General features: G+C 40.7%; 1 protein-coding gene across 1 annotated transcript; it reads left to right on the top strand.

Annotated features, from left to right (window-relative positions):
• On the top strand, window positions 1–19,947 carry LOC135459712 (fructose-1,6-bisphosphatase isozyme 2). The gene is made up of 7 exons (XM_064736000.1): window positions 1–173; window positions 2,908–3,070; window positions 3,991–4,083; window positions 8,986–9,126; window positions 10,317–10,454; window positions 16,489–16,608; window positions 19,753–19,947. The coding sequence occupies exons 1-7, from the start codon at window positions 1–3 to the stop codon at window positions 19,945–19,947; spliced, it is 1,023 nt and encodes a 340-aa protein (XP_064592070.1).
• The last annotated feature ends 4,209 nt before the right edge of the window (window positions 19,948–24,156 follow it).

Here is a 24,156-nt window from a genome sequence, read left to right as displayed (position 1 = left end):
ATGACGGACAAAAGCCCCTTCGAGACGGATATGCTGACCCTGACGCGGTTTGTCATGGAGAAGGGACGCCGCGTGAAGGGAGCGACAGGGGAGCTGACGCAGCTGCTCAACTCCATGCTGACTGCCATAAAGGCCATCTCTGCTGCTGTCAGAAAGGCAGGCCTTGCCCACATGTGAGTCCTACCTTGCACTACCGGGAGGAAGAGGAGGCAGAGAGACAGCAACTGGCATAGCAAGGCTGGGGAGTGGGCAGAGATTCATAAATACCTTGGAAGTGTCTTTTTTAAGCTGAGTAAGGTCAGAGCTTGGATTATCAAGAGTGGGAAGCAGGAGAGCTTTCTTTCTGGAGTATTCTAATATTGGGTGCAAGATAGACATTTAAGCTAACTGCTGTTCTGTAATATTTTACTCTAAAAATGTAAGTCAGAACAGAACTTCACTGCTCACCTTGTTATCTCTTGCACTTGTTGAAACTGATCTATTTTTATATCTACTGTGAATTTGCTAAAAATCACACCATTATATCTTTAATGCAGGATATCTCACTGTGATATGTTCTGCTAGCATCCAAGCCTTCTGCTGAACTGTACAAGTCAGGGCTTGTCTTCTCTTGGGAAGCTGATTTTCTGCCTGTCTGCTGAATAAGCAATGCTCTAAAGCAACACCCTGAGAGAAGCCCCATGCGCTGCTGTGCCTGGCTGCATTTCTCTTTCCTTCCTCAAGCAGTATCCCACGTGTAGGGTTACAGGCAGGAGGTCTCAAAAGGCCCTCTGGGAAAACCAAACATAACAATTTGGCATCTAGTGCTTTTGCAGATAGAATAAAAAATGGCCTTAGCAAAACCTGGAATGTACTGAGCTGTTCCACATGGACAAGTGCAATAGACATCAGTCTAAGTCTTTTAATGCTGATCTATCTGAAAGAGTTCAGAGATATGGAATGCCCTAATAAAACTGTGTGTTTCGAATAGAAAGTTCTTGATATGTATCAAAAGATATTTTTCTGAACATGCTTTAGTATGTACTTACACCTGCACGCATGAAAGAGAACAGGAATATATTTGTGAAAGGAAGTCAACATTTATTATTTGTTTAGGAATTTTGGATTTTCTTTCCTTCCACAGAAACACCAAAATGTGTGATCCTAGGACTTGGGGGGGGATTTTGTGCTTCTGTTGATTATTTGGTCAAAGTCCTATATCATCTTGGCAAATCATGAATTCAATGTCTCAGAACTATTGCACTCACTTTATAGTGCCTAGAGAGGACATGAGACATATTCAAAGTGAACCACAGTTTCAGTCTCCTATGCTCTTACTCTTAAATTAAGCTTTGTCTCCTAGTTTCCTTACTGGGTGAAACTGAGTTATTTTGCCTCCTTGACTTAAAGGAAGAGTTTACCTTATATAATTTTTATTTTTATGTAGACAATCTTTGAAATAGTTTGTAACAGCAGAGAAATTGATAGGCTATTGGTGGAATAGCCTCTAATAATAACAATAGTAATCCTTCTTCCCCTTCAGAAAAAACCCCAAAGCATCCATTACATTAAGGAGCAAATGTTTCTTTATATGAACAAAAAACTTCAGATGTTGTCTCAGAAATATCTAAAGTATCCAAATTAGTAATTTGCACCATTCAAATTACTGAAACTAACCATGGAATTTCAGGGATTCCCATGGCAAACTTTCAACCACTGTGAAAGTGGCTTGCATTCATCTGCATTTGTGCAGTTAAAGAGCCCTCATTTTTCTACTTCCTCCAAACAGGAGACTGTAAGTGTCTTCTTTAATGTTAAAGCACTAAGCATGAATTTCTGACAGATTTTAAATTCAAAAGTGAAGAACTTTTTCCAAGTCATAGACTTGAGCTCTTGAGCTGTGATTGTGCCTGAAAACACACTAACTGGAGAGTAGGCACTTACCATTCTCTGAAAATCATAGTCCTTTTCAAAACCTTAAATTTGGCACCCAAAAATAAAATATCCCAAACACTCAATACTGCTGAAAATCACAGGCAGCTTTGAGCTTTGAGAACAACAAAAGACCTACTCCACTCCCAGCTCAGGCCTGCCACTGACCAATATCATTCTATGGACTAATTGCTTTCTTCTTTCTCCTCTCCTCTTTCCCACACCCATCCCCACTCCCCCAAAACCCCATTTAATTTCCCTTAATGAATAAAAAAAGCTATAGCTTTTCCCTGTATGGTTTTTGTATTTTTTAAGAAGCCCAGAACATGCACATTGGGCCACAACAATGCTTCTTCAACTGGAAGTCTCAGAAACCTATATATTGGGCCACAACAATGCTTCTTCAACTGGAAGTCTCAGAAACCTATATACTCCTATACCATGTTATTAGCGTATTGCTAAAATCAGGATAGGGAAAAGAAGTGTCATCCTAACTCAGCTGAGGGTCACCAATTAAAACAGACCTTGATCCAGAGATATGGTTCTATCTGGCAAATTCCCCAGGGATGCCTTCAAAGTCCTGATTTGGGGCTGGCAGCGTGAAAGGGTTAAAGGACCACCATGGAGCTCTGAGCAGTTAGTGACAGAAAATATTGCAGATGCTCACTGCACGTTCTGCTTCCTCAAAATTGCAGCCAGCTGCTTCATGGGGCTGCTGGGGAAGGCTGGTACTGACCCCCTGGGCTGTGGGCTCTGCGTCTGGCCTGGGGAACATCTACACAGGAGCAAGAGGACCCAGGTAAGGCCTCAAAGCACAGGCTTTTATTTCCACAGAAGCAACAGTCTTATAATGCACCTCAGCTGTGCCATCCAAAGATTGTCTAAAGGTGTAGGAAGATAAGATGAAGGAATAACCTTGACTTGTTGGGGTGTTTTTTGTAAAAACCTGAAATGTTTGCCTCCTTCAGGTTTCTTGTCATTGTTACTCTTCTGTAGGTTTGGTATAGCTGGCACTGTGAATGTGACGGGTGATGAGGTGAAGAAGCTGGATGTGTTATCCAACTCCCTGGTGATTAACATGCTCCAGTCCTCCTACAGCACCTGTGTCCTGGTCACGGAGGAGAACAAGGAGGCCATCATCACCCCGAAAGACAAGCGGGTCTGTGCGGCTCCGGCAATCAGGGGGGTTGTCGGCTCAGGCAGCAGCAGGTGGCACTCTTGCTTCAAGTATGAAACCTGGCCCTGGTCCCCAAACCCAACCCTTCCCTGGGGAATTCAGAAAATTTGCACCGTTTCTGCGTTGTTTTGATTAATAACTGTAGTGGGTGGCATGATTTCAACAGCTAAAACAGATGTGGAGAGTAAAATTGTTATTAAAGTTTTGTGAAGGGGGGAGAATAATTATTTTTAAGCTTGTTAACACATCCCAAATCTCAGGTGGAAGTGTACTATTACATTCCCTGACTGCTGGTGTGATGGTTTTGGATTACACTAGTATTTAGAAAGATAAAATGAGATGAGAAGCTGGCAGAACGGAGTGTTATGTTACATATTCAAAGGAAACACCTGACTGCTTCATCAGGCTTCCCCCTGGAGGGGATCCTATTACAGCGAGTTACTGTTCATGCTGATGTAGCCTGCCCTTTCCCGAAGCTTTTTCTCTTTCTGCCTTCTTGCCCTCAAACCTCACAACACAGAGAAATCCTCTCATTCACAGTAAAAGTAGCAAAAGAAAACATAATCATTAGAGGAAGATGCTTGCTTCCAAAATGCGTCAATCCTTTTGCTTTAAAACAATTTCTTGCCCTGCTTGGCAGCAGAGGACTGCTCCTCTGTAACATCCATTTGTGCTGTCTGAGCAGAAACATGTCCTCTCCAATTTCTCTGGCAGGCCCTTGGGGAGTCGGTGTCGTGCTGCAGGGCCAGCTGGGTTAGCAGTGCAGCCTTCTCTGACGAGCTGTATCAGGCACAATTGGAGGGGTAAATGCAGACGTAAAAACATGGGAGTTTTCAAGTAAAAGGAAGTCATAATACCAAACAACTTACCATTAAATGGTTCCCTTGCCTCTTCTGTTTTAGGGTAAATATGTGGTGTGCTTTGACCCCCTTGACGGTTCATCCAATATAGACTGCTTGGCACCAATAGGAACAATTTTTGCTATCTACAAAAAGGTAAGAGGAGCAAATCACATATGGCATGATTTGCTTGGTGAAAGCAAAATGTCTTGAGTTCATCACATTGCCTAGTTTCTTTCCATGGTCCCTTAGGTGTCTCTGGGCAAAAGGGAGCCTTAGAAAGGATAGACAAACACTTCCATATTCACGTGTGCTAAAATGCTGCCTGAATTCACGGGAAGGGGACACCCAGCCCCATGAAATTGTTAGGTGACAGCACTTCCTTCCTCGGCACACAAAGGCACTTAACTAACGCGATCTCACCCCCAGGGCAGCTGGTTAGCTCCTTCCGTGATGCTTGACTCAGCCTTAGTTGCCGAGGAATGGTAGTGTTTGTCCTCCCCAACACACACTGCTGGCGGCTGGCAGCCCTGGACCGGACCGTGCAGCCTGCCAGAGCCAGCTGCCGTGCCTGCCATGGACGGGGCCGTGCGGCCTGCCAGAACCAGCTGCCGTGCCTGCCATGGATGGGGCTGTGCGGCCTGCCAGAGCCAGCTGCCGTGCCTGCCATGGATGGGGCTGTGCGGCCTGCCAAGACCCAGCTGCCGTGCCTGCCACGGACGGGAGTCCGTGAGCATGGAAACGCTGGGGGCTGGAGGAAGCATTCACCCACAGTCATCGGGCCCGGTAGCACGTCTGTTCCCCTGTGGCTGCACAGTACAGCAGCAAACGCTGAGAATTCCAGTCATGCCAAGTCTTGTGATTTGTTTGCTAATCTCCCAGCAGTTGGTGTTTTTTCCAAAGCCTGAGCTCACGGTCATATGACTGTGGGAGACCCTCAGTCATTGCTATTGTGAAATAACAGTTTACAGTACTTCTGACTTCAAAGAAGTCTTTGCAGACTCAGATGTTACACTTCAAGCTAATGAAGATATGTTTTCTAAGTCTGTCTCCTTTTAGCTCATAATTTTCAGCTGGTTAGTCCTTGGTTTTTACATTTCTTGTAGGTAATACAATAGTCATCACTGCTGAGAATATGCATCTATTAGCGAATCAAATAGTTATGGCACAAGCCAAGAGGGTTGTGGCACAAGTTCTAGAATTTGGCCGTCCACACTGTTAATGGTTAGTGCAAACCCACACCATGGATGCCGTGCAGGCCAGACAGCACTGAGATGGTGCCTGGGTATGATTTTTGAAAGAGCATTCCTGGGACTACCTCCAGTATCATGCAGTTTCTTGCTTTTGGCAGGGAAAAGATCTTATCTGTGTTAATGAAATCCATTAAATGTGCTCTAATGTTAAGGGACCTCCACCCTTTTCAGTTATCTTTCCAAAGATACCCTAAAGGACAACAGCATCTCCCAATATTAGCAGTAGACAACAGCTGCATTTTTCTTTGAAATTATTAAATAAGAAGTGCTTTATTGATAATTACTAAAGGGCAGTGTGAAAGAATAAAAGTGAGATGTTCATTTCAGTTGATAAATATCACTTAAGAAAGAGAAAATAATTTTAGGCTATTTAAGATTAATGAATAACATTTCTGAAAAGGTAAAATCATTGTGATTCCAAAGGATGAACCTTAGCCTCGAAGACTGAGATGAGCTGATTTTCTCACCATGTCTCACCTTAATTTCATTTCCAAAGGCACACTCTCCAGAGCAGAAATGTTAGGCTTATTTTAGAAAAAAATCAAAACAGATAATAAGCACTCCTATAGAAAGGCCAGACTTGGACAATACATTTCAATCCTGAAAACAGTTGTCTGATTGCTTCCAATCCAGAGCCTCCACCACAGTGGGAGGGACCATTTCATGATGTCACAAAACCACTCTATCAGTTTCTTAGAAAAATCCATGAGGAAATAAATAGTATCTCAACTTTATTTAATTTCCCACCTGGCCTTTGCTTTCTGAAAGCAGAGTGGTGCAGTTGAAAATCATAAACACATGAAAAGTGGGGCTGAGGGAGAAGCCTTGCTGAATCAGAAGGGGATTGGGCAGCTGCTGCCACTGAGCGGGGGACTCTCAGCTGCCAAAGTGACAAGATATAGTGACAATAAATGCTTTTCACTTGAGTTCTTCCCAGATTTTCATGCCACTGAGCTAAATCTACAATCCTTAATTCATACTGCACAAATATGCTATGAAACTCTCTTGCTTTGTTTCATTTTGGTTTTAATTTGTAACCTTGCCCAATACTTCTGATGTATTTTATTTGATACCCTTCCTTATTGAGAGGACAGTGTCCTCCCATTCATGTGGTCCCTCACAGAGAAGGTGTAAGAATGGAGTAAAAACACAAAGGCTACTCATGAAACACATGATACAAAATGGAGACCTGGAAATCAAGTCATTTTAGTGCTGCTGTCAGTGCTGATGAGAATTCCCTTGTGTGATGTCAGGCAAATCACAAACACAAAAAAATTTAGACCCAGATATCACCTGAGGGTACCCCTATAGCAAAACCCTGCAGCCTTTATTTCATCTGCCTCACACCAGTTATGAGTTATAGTGACAGAGTCACTATAACTCATTATTTGCAGTCCATCTGTCTATTTTATTGTTTTGCATAAGGCCTCTAAAGGTATTTCACTACCACCATCATAGTCAAAATATAATGGACAGGAAATCCATCTGTGCACCAGAAAGAAAATAGCAATTATCAGAGTGCACTGCCCAGGTTAATTCCCTGGTTTGTTTAACAGCACATGGCAGTTGGCAGGACAAAATTCCTGCAGTCCTAACATTGAAGTATCAGCTGATCTGCAGCTTTTTCATGTTTTGACTCACTCTGCAAAATGTTTTCTTTTTTCTTCTTCTTTTTGGAAGCTAGCTCTTGGAAACACAATTGTGAATAAGGATGAAAAAACAAGTGAACTCAGCCCAACTGTACCTTGAGGGAGGAGTTCCCCTGCTTTTTTCAGAATACTCAAATATATAGTTTCTCAGTCATATTAACATTAAAAATGCATTTAAGAAATAGGACTGAAAAGCTCATCTCAGAAAAAAATGTATTTTAAAACAATATCATATATAACCCAAAGTTGCATGTATTGTATATATGTACTGTATTCTAGAAAACAAACCACTTTGCTCCATACAAAATTATTTGTCCTTTAATGAGAGGAGCATACAAAAAGCTATGACAACCAAAATATGTTTGAAATTAACTGTCTAAATGAATGTTTAATTCTGCATTTGATCTTGCAAATAATTTGTCTCCTATAGACAACCATTGCTTTTAATGGTGAGATGTATGTACCATCGGGGTGTGTTTTTAAAATAGATGAAGTTACCTAGGCCATAATAGTTGGTACTGTAAGGATTGTTTCACAAAGTATTAGCTAATATTAGTCAATTTTTGAAGCTCTGAAATATGCACACAAAAGTTTAAACTAGTCTTCATTATAACCTCCCAGAATAGGCAGCTTGACATAGTTCAAGGGACTGAGTTTCCCAGTATGTACGAATATATATACAAGCATATATACATACATTTGTACATGCTACATTTCAGCTCTTCTCATGAAAAGCTGGTTGTCAACTGGATTTTTTATTTCCACAGAAGGACTTGGCAAAATAGTAATAAAAGGATTTGAGCAAAATACAGTTAAAGGCTGTGAGTGAAGTGACTTTAGTAACAAATTCACCTGAAAATGAAAACTTTTTGATGTGAAATTGCTATCTTTGTGTACCAAGAAGGTGTTGTTTTAGTGTCCCACATCTCAGCTTTCCTTGAGGTGTTGGCCGACAACGATGAATGGGAGCACCTTACTAGGACCTAATGGGCAAATATCTTATATTCTACACAAGACAGTCTTCATGGATTTTAATTTTTTTAACCAAATATTCAGGGCTAGACTTGCTGTTTCTATTTAGTTGCTACTCATCTAAATAAGCCTATGCAATCCCTGAGAAATGGTCTGAATTGGTAACAATAAAATACTAAGCCATGGTCTGAAGAAAGGGGAGTGTTTAATTTCAATTCCCCATGGATCACCACCAAAGCATCCATACGAGAACCACCACAACAGATGAACTTTTAAAGAAACATTAACATCAAGCAATCCTGGCCCATTCTGTAGCAGCAGGACATGAAGGCTCTAACCAGCCTTCCCAAGTACTGTTGGCTGTCCTTCTTACCCATCCCACCAGACAAACTCTTGTAAGCCATGGCTGAGGCACAGCCCTAGAGCTGGCTGGAAATATTTGCACCTTGTGTGCTTGGGCTACTGTTGCTCCTTGATAACCAAAGTGCCAAATCAAAATATAAGTGTCAGAAATTGGTTAAAATCTTGAAGTAAAATGCCACCTGAATGTTCTGTGTAGACTTACAGATGAGTACGTGCACACGTGCACATTTTACATAACAAAATGCATTTATTATTTTGCATATAATATGATGAGCATTTGTATACAATGGATGAACATTTATATTCCTTCAGTTAAGCATCCTTTCACTAGAAGAGACCAATGCAAAAACTTGGTTACATCTTGTTGCACCATATACCCTTTTAACCTGTACTATAGTAGCATTTTTTTTTGTAATGTTAATTACAGCATTTATCTCTCAGTTATTTCCTCTGAGGGATGTCAGCATCATCGCTTATGTTACATTTACAGAAGATTAGTATCTCTGCTCTGTCTCAGTTTTCTGATGATCCTCAATTAATAGCTGCGGATATAATGCTAAGAGATCAGCTTTGTGGCATGTATCATATTGATTGCATGACATGTATAGAATAACAAACTCTCAACGTCCTGTCCCAGCATGTACACGTACCTATACCAAGCCTGCCCTGAGGGGTGGGGGGAGCAACAATCTCTGGTTTTGCTGTTTCAAAGGCCTGCATAGACAGAAAAAGGAAATCTGTCGCACATTATTGTTGAAAAGTTGTTTCTATTGTTCATTTTCAGAATTTAACCTTTGGTTCAAATGGTAATTTTTCCTCAGGAAACAGATGATGAGCCCTCTGAAAAAGATGCTTTACAGCCTGGACGCAATATTGTTGCTGCAGGCTATGCCCTGTATGGTAGTGCTACGCTGGTTGCCCTCTCCACAGGGCAAGGAGTGGACTGCTTCATGCTTGATCCGGTACAGTCATGGTGTTAATCACATTGCAATTGTCTTTTAGAGCTCTCTGTGCTCAGTTTTACTTGTTTTTGTTCATCCTTTTCTCTGTAATCTATCCACTTTATGCAATTCTTTTCTCCATATCCTGGATCATACCACCTTTTCTTTATAAATATTTAATAATATATGAGCATGTTGGTTGCAATATCTGCTTGGCTTTTTCCTACCCAATAGAAGTAAAATTAACTTAAATTCTCAATTAAGTGTCTGAAACCCTCTTCATTCAAACGAACACTTAAAAAATTTAATTTGTACCGTGTTTTTGTTTTCACTTGAAAGAACCTGTGTTTCTTTTCTTCTTGATTTTTCTGTCTGAATAAGAACATCAACATGTTCACTGTTTAGCCTGAGGCAAGGACCATTTTTTTGGTAGCTTGAGCCAAGTGATGTTTCATTTCCTGAGTGCAGTAGAGTTTTATGGCTGTCACCTAAGGTGCATGCCCAAAAATTTGCAAAAGCACAACACCACCTGTATAAATTGAACATGTGCCACTCTTGAGCGCTCAGAACACAAGGAGTGTTACTGTGGGAATGCTAGAAAGATCATTCATTTGTAAAACCAGAATTAGATGTGGGGAATAACATACTGTGGTCTTTTATGGTTTTGTGGGGTTGTTTTTAATAAAAGGATGAATTATTACCAGAAGTTATTGTAATGTTTGTAATAGTCTCATTCCAAGTGGAAAGAACTGGGAGATGAATTGCTCTGCTGGCGACAGAGTAAGAGAAGGTGGAAGTTGAAATTGAACTGCAGAGAGCAACACATGGGTGTAGCTGACCACATTCACATTAGGTTATTTGGACAAGACAGGCAAAAAGAGTCCAGAAGTCAGAAGGCAGTGTCATTTCCTGATTTGCAGTCTTATCATTTGAGGACAGAGATTCATGATCCATGTGCTTTCAGGGCTGATTTGTATTCTTTTGATAGTCTTTTCCAATTAGATTTTGTTTATAGTATTGATGTGACAAGTTTTCGTTAAGTTAGTGTAAATTCTCTGCTTTCTGCTCTTTTTGAAATATTGTGAGTTTATACACTAGACTTGTACTGAAAGGATCAAGTTGTGCTAGTATTTCTGCCATGTCTAGTGTGACAACTGTTACAAAAAGCCAACGAAATTGTATGCTAATACCTAATTTATCCTGTCCTGCAGGGTCTTGGTGAATTTATTTTGGTGGACAGAGATGTTAAAATCAAGAAGAAGGGGAAGGTATACAGTCTCAACGAAGGTTATGCAAAGTATTTTGATCCTGCAATGACAGAATATTTGCAAAAGAAGAAATTCCCTGAGGTAAGAAAATATTAGCACTGTACCCAGTGTACCGTGCACTGGCAAGCACTGCATTCCGTGCAGTCCTGGCTGATGGAAAAGGATTTGAAGGTCTTCCTGAGTTCAGACTCATGTAACCCTTTCGTACCAGCTGGTCCATTTTGGATATGTGTGTAATGGAACTTTTTTTTGGCATCCTGACATCTTTTATAATTTAGACTTTCGTAAATAAAGTCATAACTTGTTTGTGTGAAGGGAAATGTGCTGGAGAACTAGATCTTTCAACAAAACTCCAGAAATGTGCATGCCAAATTTGGGGATACTCTCATTTTCTAGCTTTATCTGAATATGCAGTTCAGTAATGTGTGCAGTTGGGCATTCAGGGCTAGATTCCATGTGCTGTCCAGAAGGTGTTTGCAGGAATCTGGGTGGCATCACCTTCTCCTTCCTGCACCCTTTAGCATCTGAAAAATGCAGTATCATTCTTGCACAGTCGACTTGCATCATATTGAGCATGAGCAACCTATAGGCTGGGGAGAAAACCTAAACTAATGGTGTGAGGCACAAATTAACTATATTTGGTGGTTAAAAGAGAGACATCCCATTTCCAATGAACTTTTTGGAGAAAGACATCCCATGTCTGATGAACTTCTGTGGACAAATACAGTTTGGATTTAACTTATCAATGCTAGGAGGACAACACAAACTCTCAATGTGGAAAACTGGAAGCTCTCTAAAAAGTGTGGCTGTGAAAAGTAATTTATAATGAAATATGGTCATGTGGATCAGCTCCAGACTTAATTTGGTTAGGAAGCTGTTTTTAAAACTCTTCCTATTAAAAATAAAGTAAGATTATTTTTAAGCTATTAGTTGTCAAGAATACTTGTAATATGGTCTGTGTTAAATAAATGGATTCAGTAAAAACCTCAGGGTGCAATAAAAGGGAAATATAATGAGAAAGCATTTAAACTGTGGTCCCATGATAAGCTCCTCCTTCTGAGCTAAAAAAATCTGGGTTTAGCATATGAGCTATACCTGTAAGACTACTGACTAAATATCAAACCCTCCTTTGCATACTACTCAGATTGTAGCTACAGAGAGTCTAACATCACAGCCTTCTAAATATATTAACTTTGAATATTTGAGATTATTTTGAGTCTTCAAAGTCTGCATTCAGTTCAGCTGTGACAGAAGCAGAAGCCCATGACACAACTTTCATACTTCCCTAAATCCAGTTGGGAAAGTGAAGAACATCTGTGCTTCTCACTCTGCTAATGTTATACCAGGCTATGTATTCAGTATCATGCACTAAGACCAGAGTTATTAATTTGTGGTTTTGCAAACCACCAAAGTGTTGTTTAAAGTAAAATTCTTGAACAAATGCATCAACCCCAGGCAACGAAGAAAATACTGAAGAGATTTCAAACTCAGCGGAAAGACCAGACAGAGGTATTTCCCCATAGGATCCATGAGGACAGCTCTATCATGTGACTTCCTAAATCCTAAAGTTAGGACATACTGGAAAAAACTCATTTGCAAACACTGTTTTATCTCAAATCTGTGCATCATTCGATGCAAGCCTATTGAAATTGTTTGTCTAATGGAAGAGAAGCTAGCAGATATTTTTGTTACTTTAAAGCAAGCACCACAGAAGTGCATGGGTTATTTGGGGCACAGAAAATCTTCTCAGTTGTGCTGAACAATCACATTTTTTGCTGCTCTGAGATGTACAGTTGTCAGCATGAGAAGGGCTGAGGCACGAATGTTATAGCCACAAAGCACAAGGAAGTGCCCTGCCCATCAGAAGCTTGTTATGAACCTGAGTTTTGGAACCAGCATAACTCAGTTCCTTGATTTGGAAAGGACATAATAGTTGCATTGTGGGGAGGACTAGAGAGGTTTTGTCATTTCTCCTTAGCATGAAATGTGCTTCCTGGCCTCATCTGTAAGGCCACCCAGCTGCAGCCACCTTGGTGATGTCCCTAACTTCCCTACAGAAGCCAGGTGGAGATTTTCACACTTTCAGTCTCTGTCCCCCTCTCTGCAGCATGCTGAAGGGTAGTGAAGGTGTCTGCTGAATATCCCCTGCCTGTGGCATGAGGAGGAGCTGATGTGGGCATGGAGGAACGCCTTCTTATTCAGGCAGATCATTCACCCTATACTCTTCGGGCATCAGTTTTAGCTATCTGTCACATTTTTGCATTTTTCTTCCTTAGATCTTACCTCTATTAACTCCTTTCTGTAGTTCTTGGTCAACATGCTGTTCAGATGACTCTCTGACATTGCCATGAAAAGCTGAAAAGTTAAAAATATTACAGGGAATCAAAAGTACAATGCAATCCATAAGATATCCTATGTTATATATCATTGTCATTAGCAACAAAACACTAAAAATCAACCATTTATGAGTAGAAGAGAGATTGCTCCTTACTATCTAACATCAGACAGTTTGGACTACAAAACTGCATTCACTTTCAAATTTTCTTGTGGATTACCATTTACCTAAGGCATCAATTCTGAATAAAAAGCACTAGAAAAATGTTTATGTTCTGCAGGCCAGACTAAGCCTCCTACTACTACCATGTAGTGGGAAACACATGTCTAACCACATCTCTTCTGGTATGACAGTGAAGTTGATTTTTTATTTAGCATGACAAAATCACACTGCTGCTTAACCAGTTTGAAGAGCAAGCTTCTGTTTGCAAAGTTGCCTATAATGCAACATGTTTACTCCAGTCTGCAATGCTTAGTGGGCACTGCTGGGCCAGAAACCATCTCTGCACAAATTTTACTACAAATCATCCCTAAAATGGGTTCTTCCTCCCCCTAGCTTTTTTCTGGCACTGGTAGAATTTGAAATATCCTGTGGACATTGTCACACTTTGCTATGACACCTACTTGTATCTTTGCTTCCTACAGTCAGGCACAAGAGAAATTGAGTCTCATCACAGCTTGCTGATGATGAGAGCTATGCAACTGAGACTCCCTTGTTAAGAATTTGTCTCAGCGGTGCCATTAAAAATGGCCTCAACAACACATTTCAGTATGAAGCCCAGCTGTGTCCAAGTGATACAAAAAACCTAGTAAAACTACTATTATTTTGTCACCACGTCTGTATGTGGAGTAGGGGATGCAGGGTATTGCTGTTGTAGTCTGTAGAAAAAAAATTCTTGCCCCCCCCTCGCCAAGTCATCATATTTATATAAGATAAACCTGGTCTTGTTCTGCTGTGGAAGACCAGGGATGTCAAAAACAGTAGAAGAAAGAAATGAAAAATTAACTTCTATCAGAATGTGAAGGAAAAAAAAAAATCACAGGACCTATCTGTTATGTATCGTTTTTGTTCCTTTGAGTCAAGCAAAAAAAGAAAAAGCAGCAGAAGGGGTAAAACAAAGAGTTGCCACAAGTTTACTCAACATGGATGCTGACCAAGGGAACATGAAGGATCTCCAGCTCTTTCATTGGCATCAACTAAGCAATCAGAAGTGCTTATTGAGCAAACACAGAGCTTGGCGTTACTGAGGACTTGGGATGAACCTGTCTAGTATTTATGCTCTATTATTTTGTTTGAGAAGAATGCCTGGGCAATATGCCAATGCACATACAACACCTATTAACTTTCTTATCTGTAAAAAAATGCATGAGGAACAAAACTGGAGAAACAAGAAATAACATTTCACTAACTAAAATGACTATTTAATCTTCTATGCAGACACCTGTATGCTAAGGGAAGTAAAAATTTTATTTCAATATGTGGTTCAAGTGATAACCTTATCAGAAGGGAGGAATTTATCTGTATTTTTCTCAGCACAGTCTCAGCACTGTGTCTCTAGCTGGTGAATATCTATCTGGGTAAGAAGCAACTAAAATCGTCAGTGGCATCTCATGCTTAGAGCTTAGAATATCCTGAGCTGGAAGGGAACCCACAAAGCATCCTTTGCATAACACAGTCCATGTAGACACGAATTATGTAAATAATCTGCATGTGAATAAGAAATCTAGCACATTCCAAACCAGTCAGATGATGTGTACACAGGTGGCTCAGCTGTGCAGCTCATGGTCACTAAATTTCATACCTGTGGTTTACAGAGGCCTTATTTGATAATATAATAGAAGCAATCCTTAGCAGTCTGGTTCAGGGGCTGCTTGTTAATATGTTATGGCCTTTTTTGGTGTTTAACAAACTGTTCTTTAGACTCAGTTCGTTACCTTTTAAAACCACAAAACAAAGTTCTTCTTTTTATTGTCTTTTTAAAGGTAATTTGAGATCATAATAATATCTTTCAGATTTTAACTGAAAACTCACTTTTGTCTCTCTTTAATACCTCTTAAGGTGCTTGGTTTTTCCTGATGTCAGGTTTTTACAATTGTGAAGTCACAAGTACAAACAGCTGTGAGATGGAGAAGCTATCATATGAAGCCTAAATATGCAATTATTTGGGCATTAGCCATGAAAAACAAGGGAGCAAATACTTTAAAGCTTTGTTCATTTATGCCTACAATTAATAGACCAGATTTAAACAAAACTAAATGTAAAAGCTCTAGGCTGTGCCTTATCCATCAGTCCTTCATAGTTTGCATTATTTTCTTCTGAATTTTTCATAGTTCTTATGTGTGCAACACGAATCATAAAAACCAACATATGTACAGTTAAACAAGGCCTGGAATAGGTCTGTTTTCTAATTTTATTATCAGCTATATCAAAAATCTAAATCTTATGTTTAGCAGCATAGAGCTTAACTTCCTAGTGTTCTGTTGCTTTATATTATGTAATTTCATGTGAGTTTTTTTCCATTTTAATAGTGGGTAATTATCAATACTTCACAGTCACACTGAACAATTTGAGAAGATTATTCAATATAGAATTATGTGTTTCTCTATTTTCCTTCCAGTTGTGGATTTTTTTTCCCAGCCAACCTTATGATTTTACAGGGAAAGATGACTAACTTGTGGTGTCTGAAGGTCTTGGAGTTGGCATTGCTGAACAAGTTTTCTATGTATTTTTCTAGATGTAATATCAGTACAGGATGAGCTTTGTAGAAAGCGCTGAGATCTTTTATTAGAAAACTGACCCAGACAGGAAAAAAACCCCACTGAGATATTTTCAGACTTTTAGCATTGTAATAAAAAACATATATGTCATTAAACATTCATGAAGTTCAGTCTCTAGTAATGTTCTGGGAAGATAAAAATTCCTCCTCAGCTTTATTGAACACAGACTGAGAGACATGAAAAGACCAGCAAAATTATTTTCTTTAAAAGCTTTCCTTTAGTTTACATCTGTATTTTGTATCTCGCCTTCATAAAGGTATAGTGACGTTATATTTCTTCAGTGGAGCTTATTTGGTCGACTGTATGTACTTCTATCTGTTCGAGACACCTTGCCTGTCTTCTATATCTTCTACCTACCCATTTTTATGACCAGCAGACCTGAGACTGACATGAATACTTCCTTGATTGCTCTTGTTAAAATGGTCTGTCCTTCAACGACATCAATTTCTAAGCTGAAAGCAAGGAAAATTACATTCATTAATAAATTGCGATCTCCCAAACTAAGCTGCAGAATGAATGCTATGACCAATTTCTCTACCTGACAAATAAGCTGGAAGGTGAAAGTTGGAGTCCTCTTGGAACCATCTGGACATTTAGAGGAGTGACACCACTCTTCATGCTCTGGCTTAGGAACTGTGAAAGACCAAAAATCAAATTATTTTGACCTTGTTCTGATAAGGTGAAGAACTTTTCAGTCCCTTGTTTTTTCACAGGCTGGGGTTTGATTCCAAATTGTGCACCCAAATTACAGGCACTCTGGTTTGCATACTGTGAATGCAGCTCTTTAAAACTCTTATCTTTGAACACTGTAGACAATCACATCTTACAAAAGGCTGAGCTCAGGACTGATTTCGGTATTTTCCAGTACCGACTTATATTGCAGTATCCATAAGCAGCCATTGATTTAAGCAGCTTTGATTCCTGCTTCATACCAAAATTAGATTTTACCATGTTACTAGTTGTCTAGCCTGGTAAATAAAGTGCTTTGTTGTATGTTTTTCAGGATGGCAGCTCCCCATATGGTGCCAGGTATGTGGGCTCCATGGTAGCTGATGTTCACCGTACACTGATGTACGGTGGGATCTTCATGTATCCTGCTAATCAGAAGAGTCCTAAAGGAAAGGTATGTAATTTGAATTCCTTTCTGGGGAGCTTAGCCAACCTAATATCTCTGGTATTACCAGAGCAATAGTTTAGATAAATAAACAAATAATAATGTTCCACTGCGGAAAAAATTATTAATGAAAATTATGCTCAGCAATCAAGTTTAGGAAAGAAATTTAGGCAATTGCAAATTTAGGCCAGAAATCTCCCTCTGTGTAAATACTCAAGTGGTTTTCTCAGCAACCAATGACTGAATGATTTTTCTAAAAGTAGTATTTCAGCGCCATAGAAACCCATTGAGAGACACCTGTACATGGCTGGCAGATACAACACAGGTCTGAGGAAAACCTCTGCACTTTAAACTGGCAGCTAGAGTTATTCTCACCTGCCAGTGGGACATGCTCAGCCCCAGAAATGGTTTTGTCTAATGCTAGAAAAAAAGGTTTTCTTACCTTGTGTTTCCAAAGGACACTTACATCACCAGCTCTGCAAACTCAGGGTTCTACTACCTGGTCAGAAAAGGTGATTACAGTGGAAGGTGGGTTTCATTCAGTATTTTAGGAAAATATTACTTTCTATTTGGACACCAGTACAAAATGCACTGTGACAATGCAGTGCAATGCAATGCAGTCAGTCTTTAAAGAGATGGGCCACGAACCATTGTCAACCTCAACTTCTCTTCTGTAGTATCAAATACCCTCATTATCAACTTTCTAAACATTTATTTTTTAAGAGACCTAGTCATACAGATGATGTGTAGACCAGCAGTAACCTCCAGGTCATCATTAGGAAATCAATGGCCTAGTACATAATAGGTTGGACCTGGTGTTCTGACTCCAAGAATATATTCTTTCCTGATCTACACCATACTTAAAACCTTCTATTCAAATGTTTTTGCATCCATGGCTGGTACATGAAGGAATCTGCCTCATCTCCCACACTGGTCTCAGAAAATCCCAATATCTACCGTCTTTAGGGAGAGAGGTCTACTAGCTTCATCATGGTGAGCTTGTATTTACCAAAATACCAGCAGATCCAAATGGTCTTCAAAGCAAAACGAGGAAAATAGTTATCTTCAACACATACAACCAAAAATGTCTACATGTTAGTCCAGGCAAAAATTATTTAAATTTTTGAATCACCATCCCAGAGAAAAAAATCCCAAAACACCACTACAAAAAGCCCTCACTAAATGATGTGGATCTATTTGTACATAGGAGAAAGAGACAAAAAAGGAATTTGCTGTATGTGAAAAAAGTGGGTTTGCTGACTGGCCTCTTCAAATGAAACTTTTTGTTTTGAAATCTGTACTAAACCATTGTTGAAAAGAGAGAATGAAAAACAGGACAAGAGTACAAAGGAACAAAGCACTTACCTAACTTTATAGAAATAAATGTTTCCACAGAGTTAACCCACATTTATTATTGGATTGCTCTGGCTTGAACTGACACAGTAAAGAAAGTAATGGAAGAAACAAAACATGCTGTCATTAAAAATAAGTTTTCTTTCTGTCTCAGAGTGCAGGTGTATATAGTTCTTTTCATATGTATCTTTTCTTATTGGAGAAATAATACTCTTGTGGCAAGTGCCCTGATCATCTCTCTCCTGAAAGACAGTCTATGCACTTGGTTAAAGAGCTGAAAATAATAAATGTCACTGGAATTATCAAAAGGACTTGATCAAAAGTCTTTAGAGTAAATGCAAATTACATGGATGTAGGCCCTAAAATTTACAGATCCTTTTTTAAGTTAAAGAAAGAAAACTAAATGCTATTTTGTTATAAACAATACATAATAAACACGACAGGACAAGACAACAAATAAATCTCCTTTTCAAATGGTATATTTTGAATAATATTTTTTAAAAACTTAAGGCTTATAGTTCTCTAATAGGTGAAAATGTTAAACCTATCTGAAGACAGAGCCCATCTGAAGATCCCTAAGTGCAGTTGCACTGCTACCTGATGAAAAACTGCTTTCCTCAAGTTGCATAGTCACAGTAGCAACAAGACACTTGAAACGTGGTTCCATGGTGATACCACTGCTCTTTGCTGGCTCATGGCCTTCCAGAATTGGGCCAAGCAGTAGGAAGAAGAGTGAAAGATACTGGTCCTATGTTGCCTCAGAGATGGAGTCCTTGTACCAGAAGTAGCACTTCAGTGGGCTTTAAAGATAAGAAAGAAGGTAATACAGTGCTATTTAAGTTGTTGTATATCATGGTTTTATTGCAGTGTGCTAAAGGTGTGATGGGTAGTGAAGTCATGCGCTCAACCCATTTCTCTGTCTCTCTATACAGTAGCATTTTGTCACACTTCCTTTTTCCCAGAAAACTTTTCTTCTTTTGAACATGTCAAGAGTCCTTTAAACAAAACATGTGCTAATATTGTTGAACATGAGCACTTCATAGATAAACCTACAGAAATAATATTTGTTCAGAACTGACCAGCTCTCGCTGCTGTTCATTTAAACACAGAAACCTTTGGCATATGTCCTAAATAAATTTGCATTCCACCAGAACACACTCACTCCAAGAGGTAACATTTTAAAAAGCGTAAACAGATATCAGGGTCCAAACCAAAAGGGAAATTTTGCCTTTAATAAATAACTGCAGCTCCTTCTGAAGCCACAATCTGGATAAATTCAGGCCACTAATATCTATCTACATTTCTGAAGAGAAGCAATAGAATCCTGAAATTTGAAACTGGGACCATCAAGTTTCAAACTCCAAAATATCCTGACTAAACATAACATGATTATCCCAAGCTCTGAGTTAACATGTAAAGACTCCATATGAGAAGATGTTTTGGCTTTTCTTTCCCAGTACTGTTAGCTTAGCCAGCTTAAATGTTTTGCTGATGCCTGTGGGACACCCATTTTTGACATTTTTGACAAAATACAGCTTCACTGGTGCTGCACATCTGTATGTCAGCTTGGAAATTATATGGTGATGCCTGGATGTAAGGTCAGCACACTGTTCCTCCAAGCAGAAGGCTTTAGGAAAGGTGAGGAGAGGGAAGGAAGGGCTCTCTGAAAGACATTGCTACTTAGGTCAATTGCAGCTTGGTACAAAATTTTCTAAAATCACAAAAAGAATGCTAAGTTTTGGCGAGTCCTTTGATACAATTTCCCCAATAGGCAATCAGGTGTTTCCTCTTTCTTTCTAGCTCCGACTTCTCTACGAATGCAACCCTATGGCTTTCATCATCGAGCAGGCAGGTGGCATAGCAACTACAGGGACCGAAGCAGTGTTGGATGTGAAACCTGAGAATATTCACCAGAGAGTTCCTTTTATCCTTGGCTCTCCAGATGATGTACAAGAATACCTTGCTTGTGTACAGAGACACCAGAAGAGCAGCTAAAGACTTTCCACATCAGATCTTGCTTGCCCATTTTTGGTCTTCAGGAAAAGCTTTACCTTTCAAAATAGTATATTCTAGCATTTTCCACCTATCTCTCAGTGAAAGTCCCAGTTTACAAGAACAGGAAAAATAGTGAGATTTTGTTTCTCCTTGCAGGCAAGTGTAAAAATCCTTTAATTCTGATTTATTCAGGGCAAGTGCAGAGACAGAGTCATGACAAACAGAAACTTCTTACTTTATATAATATTAACAAAAGGAAGTGAGTTGTGTCAGTATCCCCATTTGATCTGAAATTTTACATCTAACATTACATGGATGGCATTGTTTGCAACGGGATTTCTGCATCAATATTTGCAATGTCATTATCTGGATTTTCTGTCAGAGACTTTCTTGCAGATGCTTTTTATCTTGACAGCCCTAAGAAGAGCAAAAGTCTTATGCTGTCTGAAACAATATTTTTTAGCTGTGTATTATATAAATTTTGGGTAATTAATAGAGATGAAAAGGCTGCAGCATTGCCAGGATATTTAATTTCTCACAAGAACAGGAAATATAATGTGTTATTTACACACACCTTTCAAAGCACAAATTATAATAAACCATGAATGTGACACCCAAATCATGCCTATTCTGTTGATCCATTGTCCTCTGGAAGAGGATACAAAGACACTGTTATACCTCAATTTTCTCTTACTTTGAAAGGTTCTTATTTCAGATTGAAGCTTGCCCCTTTACACGTTATATTGCCATCACTAGTCACAGTGTTGTCCTGTCCTTAAGTGGAAGGGAACACCCAAGTTTTGTAGATGCTTGAGGTCAAAGACAGCAACAAATCAGATGGTCTGCAGAAGCTTACAAAAGCTTATTAGTAAATGCCACACTTGGCATGAGAATTGATACAAGTTAGTCCCTGATCTCCTAGAACACACACACAGCAGCAGGGTTTGGATAAAGAGGTAGGGCAAAAGGGGACAGAGCAGGAGGCAAGGAGAGAGAGAGGGAGGAAGACAGAGACACAGAGAGAGAGACGTGATTTAAAGAGGAGTGGGGAGACCCAGAGAGAGAGTCCTATTTCCAGCATGGCTCCAGCTGATGGGAAGTCCAGGGACAGGTGGTGCACATGTGCCTGGTCTTTGTGAGGATACCTTTTTTACCCCTGCCATGAATACAACTTCCTCATTTTCTATACAAATTAGTCATCATGCACAGTCAGTTCTTTCAGACCTTTCTGTAAATGGATCAGAGGGCTTCAGGTGTCTTGGGTGGTCTTGATCCCTCGCTATAGTCCATGCATGCCCCGTTCTCGGTCCCATTCTGGTGCTTGCACTCTTGTTGTCCTTATCTCCAAGAGTTACAGCAAGGATGTTTGTCCTGGAAAGGTGCTGCCCTACTTCTGTATGGCCACCTTCTCCAGCCACACCCTGTTCTTTCTCACAGTGTGTGTTACCAACAATCACTGGTTGTTGTTACCAACAATCCTTGGCTCCACAGCTATCTGGGTATTGCTGTTTGAGACATACACATTGGCCTGTTGTCCTAGGGAGGGAATCAGGATCCTGCATGACCTTCCTGAGAGTCACCTTGGACCTCTTCAAAGACCTACTTAGAAGAATCACATGGGATAAGGCTCTAGAAGATAAGGAGGCCCAAGAGAGCAGGTCATTATTCAAGTACCACTTCCTCCAAGCTCAAGATCAGTGTAGCCCTATGAGCAGGAAATAAGGCAAAGGGGAGAGTAGATCCGCATGGATGAGCACAGAGTTTCTAGAAAGAAATTTCTGGGATGTGAAAAAAGAGCCAGGCCTGTAGGAGGACTATAGGAACATCATCAGAGCATACAAGGATGAGATGAGGAAGACCGAGGCCCCCTTGGCATGGAATCTGGTAAGGGCAACTGAAAGGGTTTCTACAAGTTCGTCAGCAGCAAAATGAAGATTGGGAAAATGTGGGGCCACTGCTGAATCAGATGGGTAGTGTCCTGGTGATGGAAGACACAGAGAAGGCAGAATTACTGAATGCCTTCTTTGTCCCAGTCTTTACTAGCAAGGCCAGCCCTGAGGAGTCCCAGACCTCAGAGGAAAGAGAGGAAGGCTGGAGAAAGGAAGACTTCACCCTGATCAGAGAGGGTTGGGTTAGAGATCAGCTACAGAGACTTAACATGCATAAATCCATGGGCTCTGATGGGATGCACCCATGGGAGCCCAGGGAGCTGGCAGATGATAAGCCAACCTTCATTATCTGTGCAAAAGCATGGAGAGCAGCAGAGGTGCCCAATGACTGAAGCAAAGTCAACATTACTGCCATCTCCAAAAGGACAAGAAGGAGGACCTGGGAAGGTATGTCCTGTCAGCCTCACCTCCATACTGGAAAAGGGAATGGAACAGCCCATTCTGGAGGTCATGCCCAGGCATGTAGAGGACAATAAGGTCATTGGGAGTAGTCACCATGGATTCACCAAGGGGAACTCATGCTTTACCTATCTGATAAACTTCTGTGGTGGCATGGCAGGATGGGCCAGTGAGGGGAGAGCAGTGGATGTTGTCTGCCTAGACTTCAGCAAGGCTTTTGACACTGTTTCCCATAACATCCTGGCAGGTAAGCTCAGGAAATGTGGGTTAGAGGTATTCTAACCCACATGGTGAGGTGGATGGAGAACTGGCTGAAGGGCAGAGGTCAGTGGGTCATGACCAGCAGAACAGAAGCCACCTGGAGACCAACAGCCAGTGACATTCTCAGGGATCAATACTGGAACCAGTCTTGTTCAACTTGTTTATCAATGACCCAGATGAAGGGATGGAATGCACCCTCAGCAAGTTTGCTGATGGCACTAAACTGAGGGAGTGGTGATCCACCTGAAGGCTCTGCTGCCATTCTGCGGGACCTTGCTCGGCTGGAGAGCTGGGCAGAGAGAAGCTCGATGAGCTCCACGAGGGCAGGTGTAGGGTCCTGCGCCTGGGCAGGAACAGCCCCAAGTGCCAGCACAGTCAGGGGCTGTTCCTACAGAGCAGCTCTGTGGAGAAGGACCTGGGATCCTGCTGGATCACAAGCCATCCATGAGCTGGCAGTGCCCCTGTGGCCAGGAGGGCCAAGGGTTCCTGGGCTGCATCAGAAAGAGCAAGGCCAGAAGGTCATGGAGGGAGTTGTGTCCCCGCTCAGCCCTGGTGAGGCCACACCTGGAGTGCTGTGTCCAGTTCTGGGCTCCTCAGTAAAAGAGACACAAGGAGCTACTGCAGAGGGTTCAGCAGAGGGTCACAAAGATAATTTGGGGTCTGGAGGATCTCTCTTATGAGGAGAGACTGCAGGAACTGAGCCTGTTTAGTTTGGAGAAGAAAACACTGAGAGGGGATCTCATTAACACATATAAATATCTCAAAGTGCCAAGAGGATGGCTCCAGACTTTTTTCAGGGTTGTCCAATGACTGGACAAGGACCAATGGCCATAAACTAAAACACAGGACATTCCACCTCAGCATGAGGAAGAACTTCTTTACACTGAGGGTGGCAGAGCACTGGACCAGGTTGTCCAGGAGTCCTCCTCTGTGAAGACATTCAAAATCCATTTGAACAGGTTAATGTGTAACTTGCTGTAGCTGACTGTGCCTTGGACGGGGGGTTTGACTGAATGATCTCCAGGGGTCCCTTCCTACCCTAACGATTCTGTGATTCTGACACTTCTGGGCTTCTGTAGCCATCCATCCTCTAGGTTTTCTGGGGCTAGATCTCAGACTTGACACTGCCTAAGGAGATCAGAAATTCACTGTGAATCTAGCAGTCATTGGCCAATGAGAGCAAAAGTTAGTAATTAAAAGAAATGTGTGATTACATTAAATGATAAGGATATGAAAACTGGGCTTTAGGTCACTTTAAGTATTAGACCCTTCTATCTGACCCCCTTTATATCTCTCCTGTCTCATGAACTTTATTTTCTCCTTGATGTAAACAACTCCTGCACCGTCTTCTCATTTTCACCCCTGATCCACACCCTCCCACTGTGCTGGTACAAAACTTTATTAAGAACATTCTGTGAATTACATTAGGACACAGAGAGGAGTTAAGAAGACCCCTGCCAAGAAAATCCAAGTTATTTTTTAACTTACAAATGAGTTTTAATATTTCTAAAGAAGAGGCAGGCTGAAGAAAAGCAGACAGAAAATTATTCAGGATGAGTATTTACCCTTAGTTACTGCTATCACAGGGGGTGAGGATGTG

This window comes from Zonotrichia leucophrys, chromosome Z (assembly GCF_028769735.1).
Source record: "Zonotrichia leucophrys gambelii isolate GWCS_2022_RI chromosome Z, RI_Zleu_2.0, whole genome shotgun sequence".
Lineage (NCBI taxonomy): Eukaryota > Metazoa > Chordata > Aves > Passeriformes > Passerellidae > Zonotrichia > Zonotrichia leucophrys.
The sequence above is the reverse complement of the archived record's forward strand: the minus strand, read 5'-3'. Positions and strand labels throughout refer to the sequence as shown.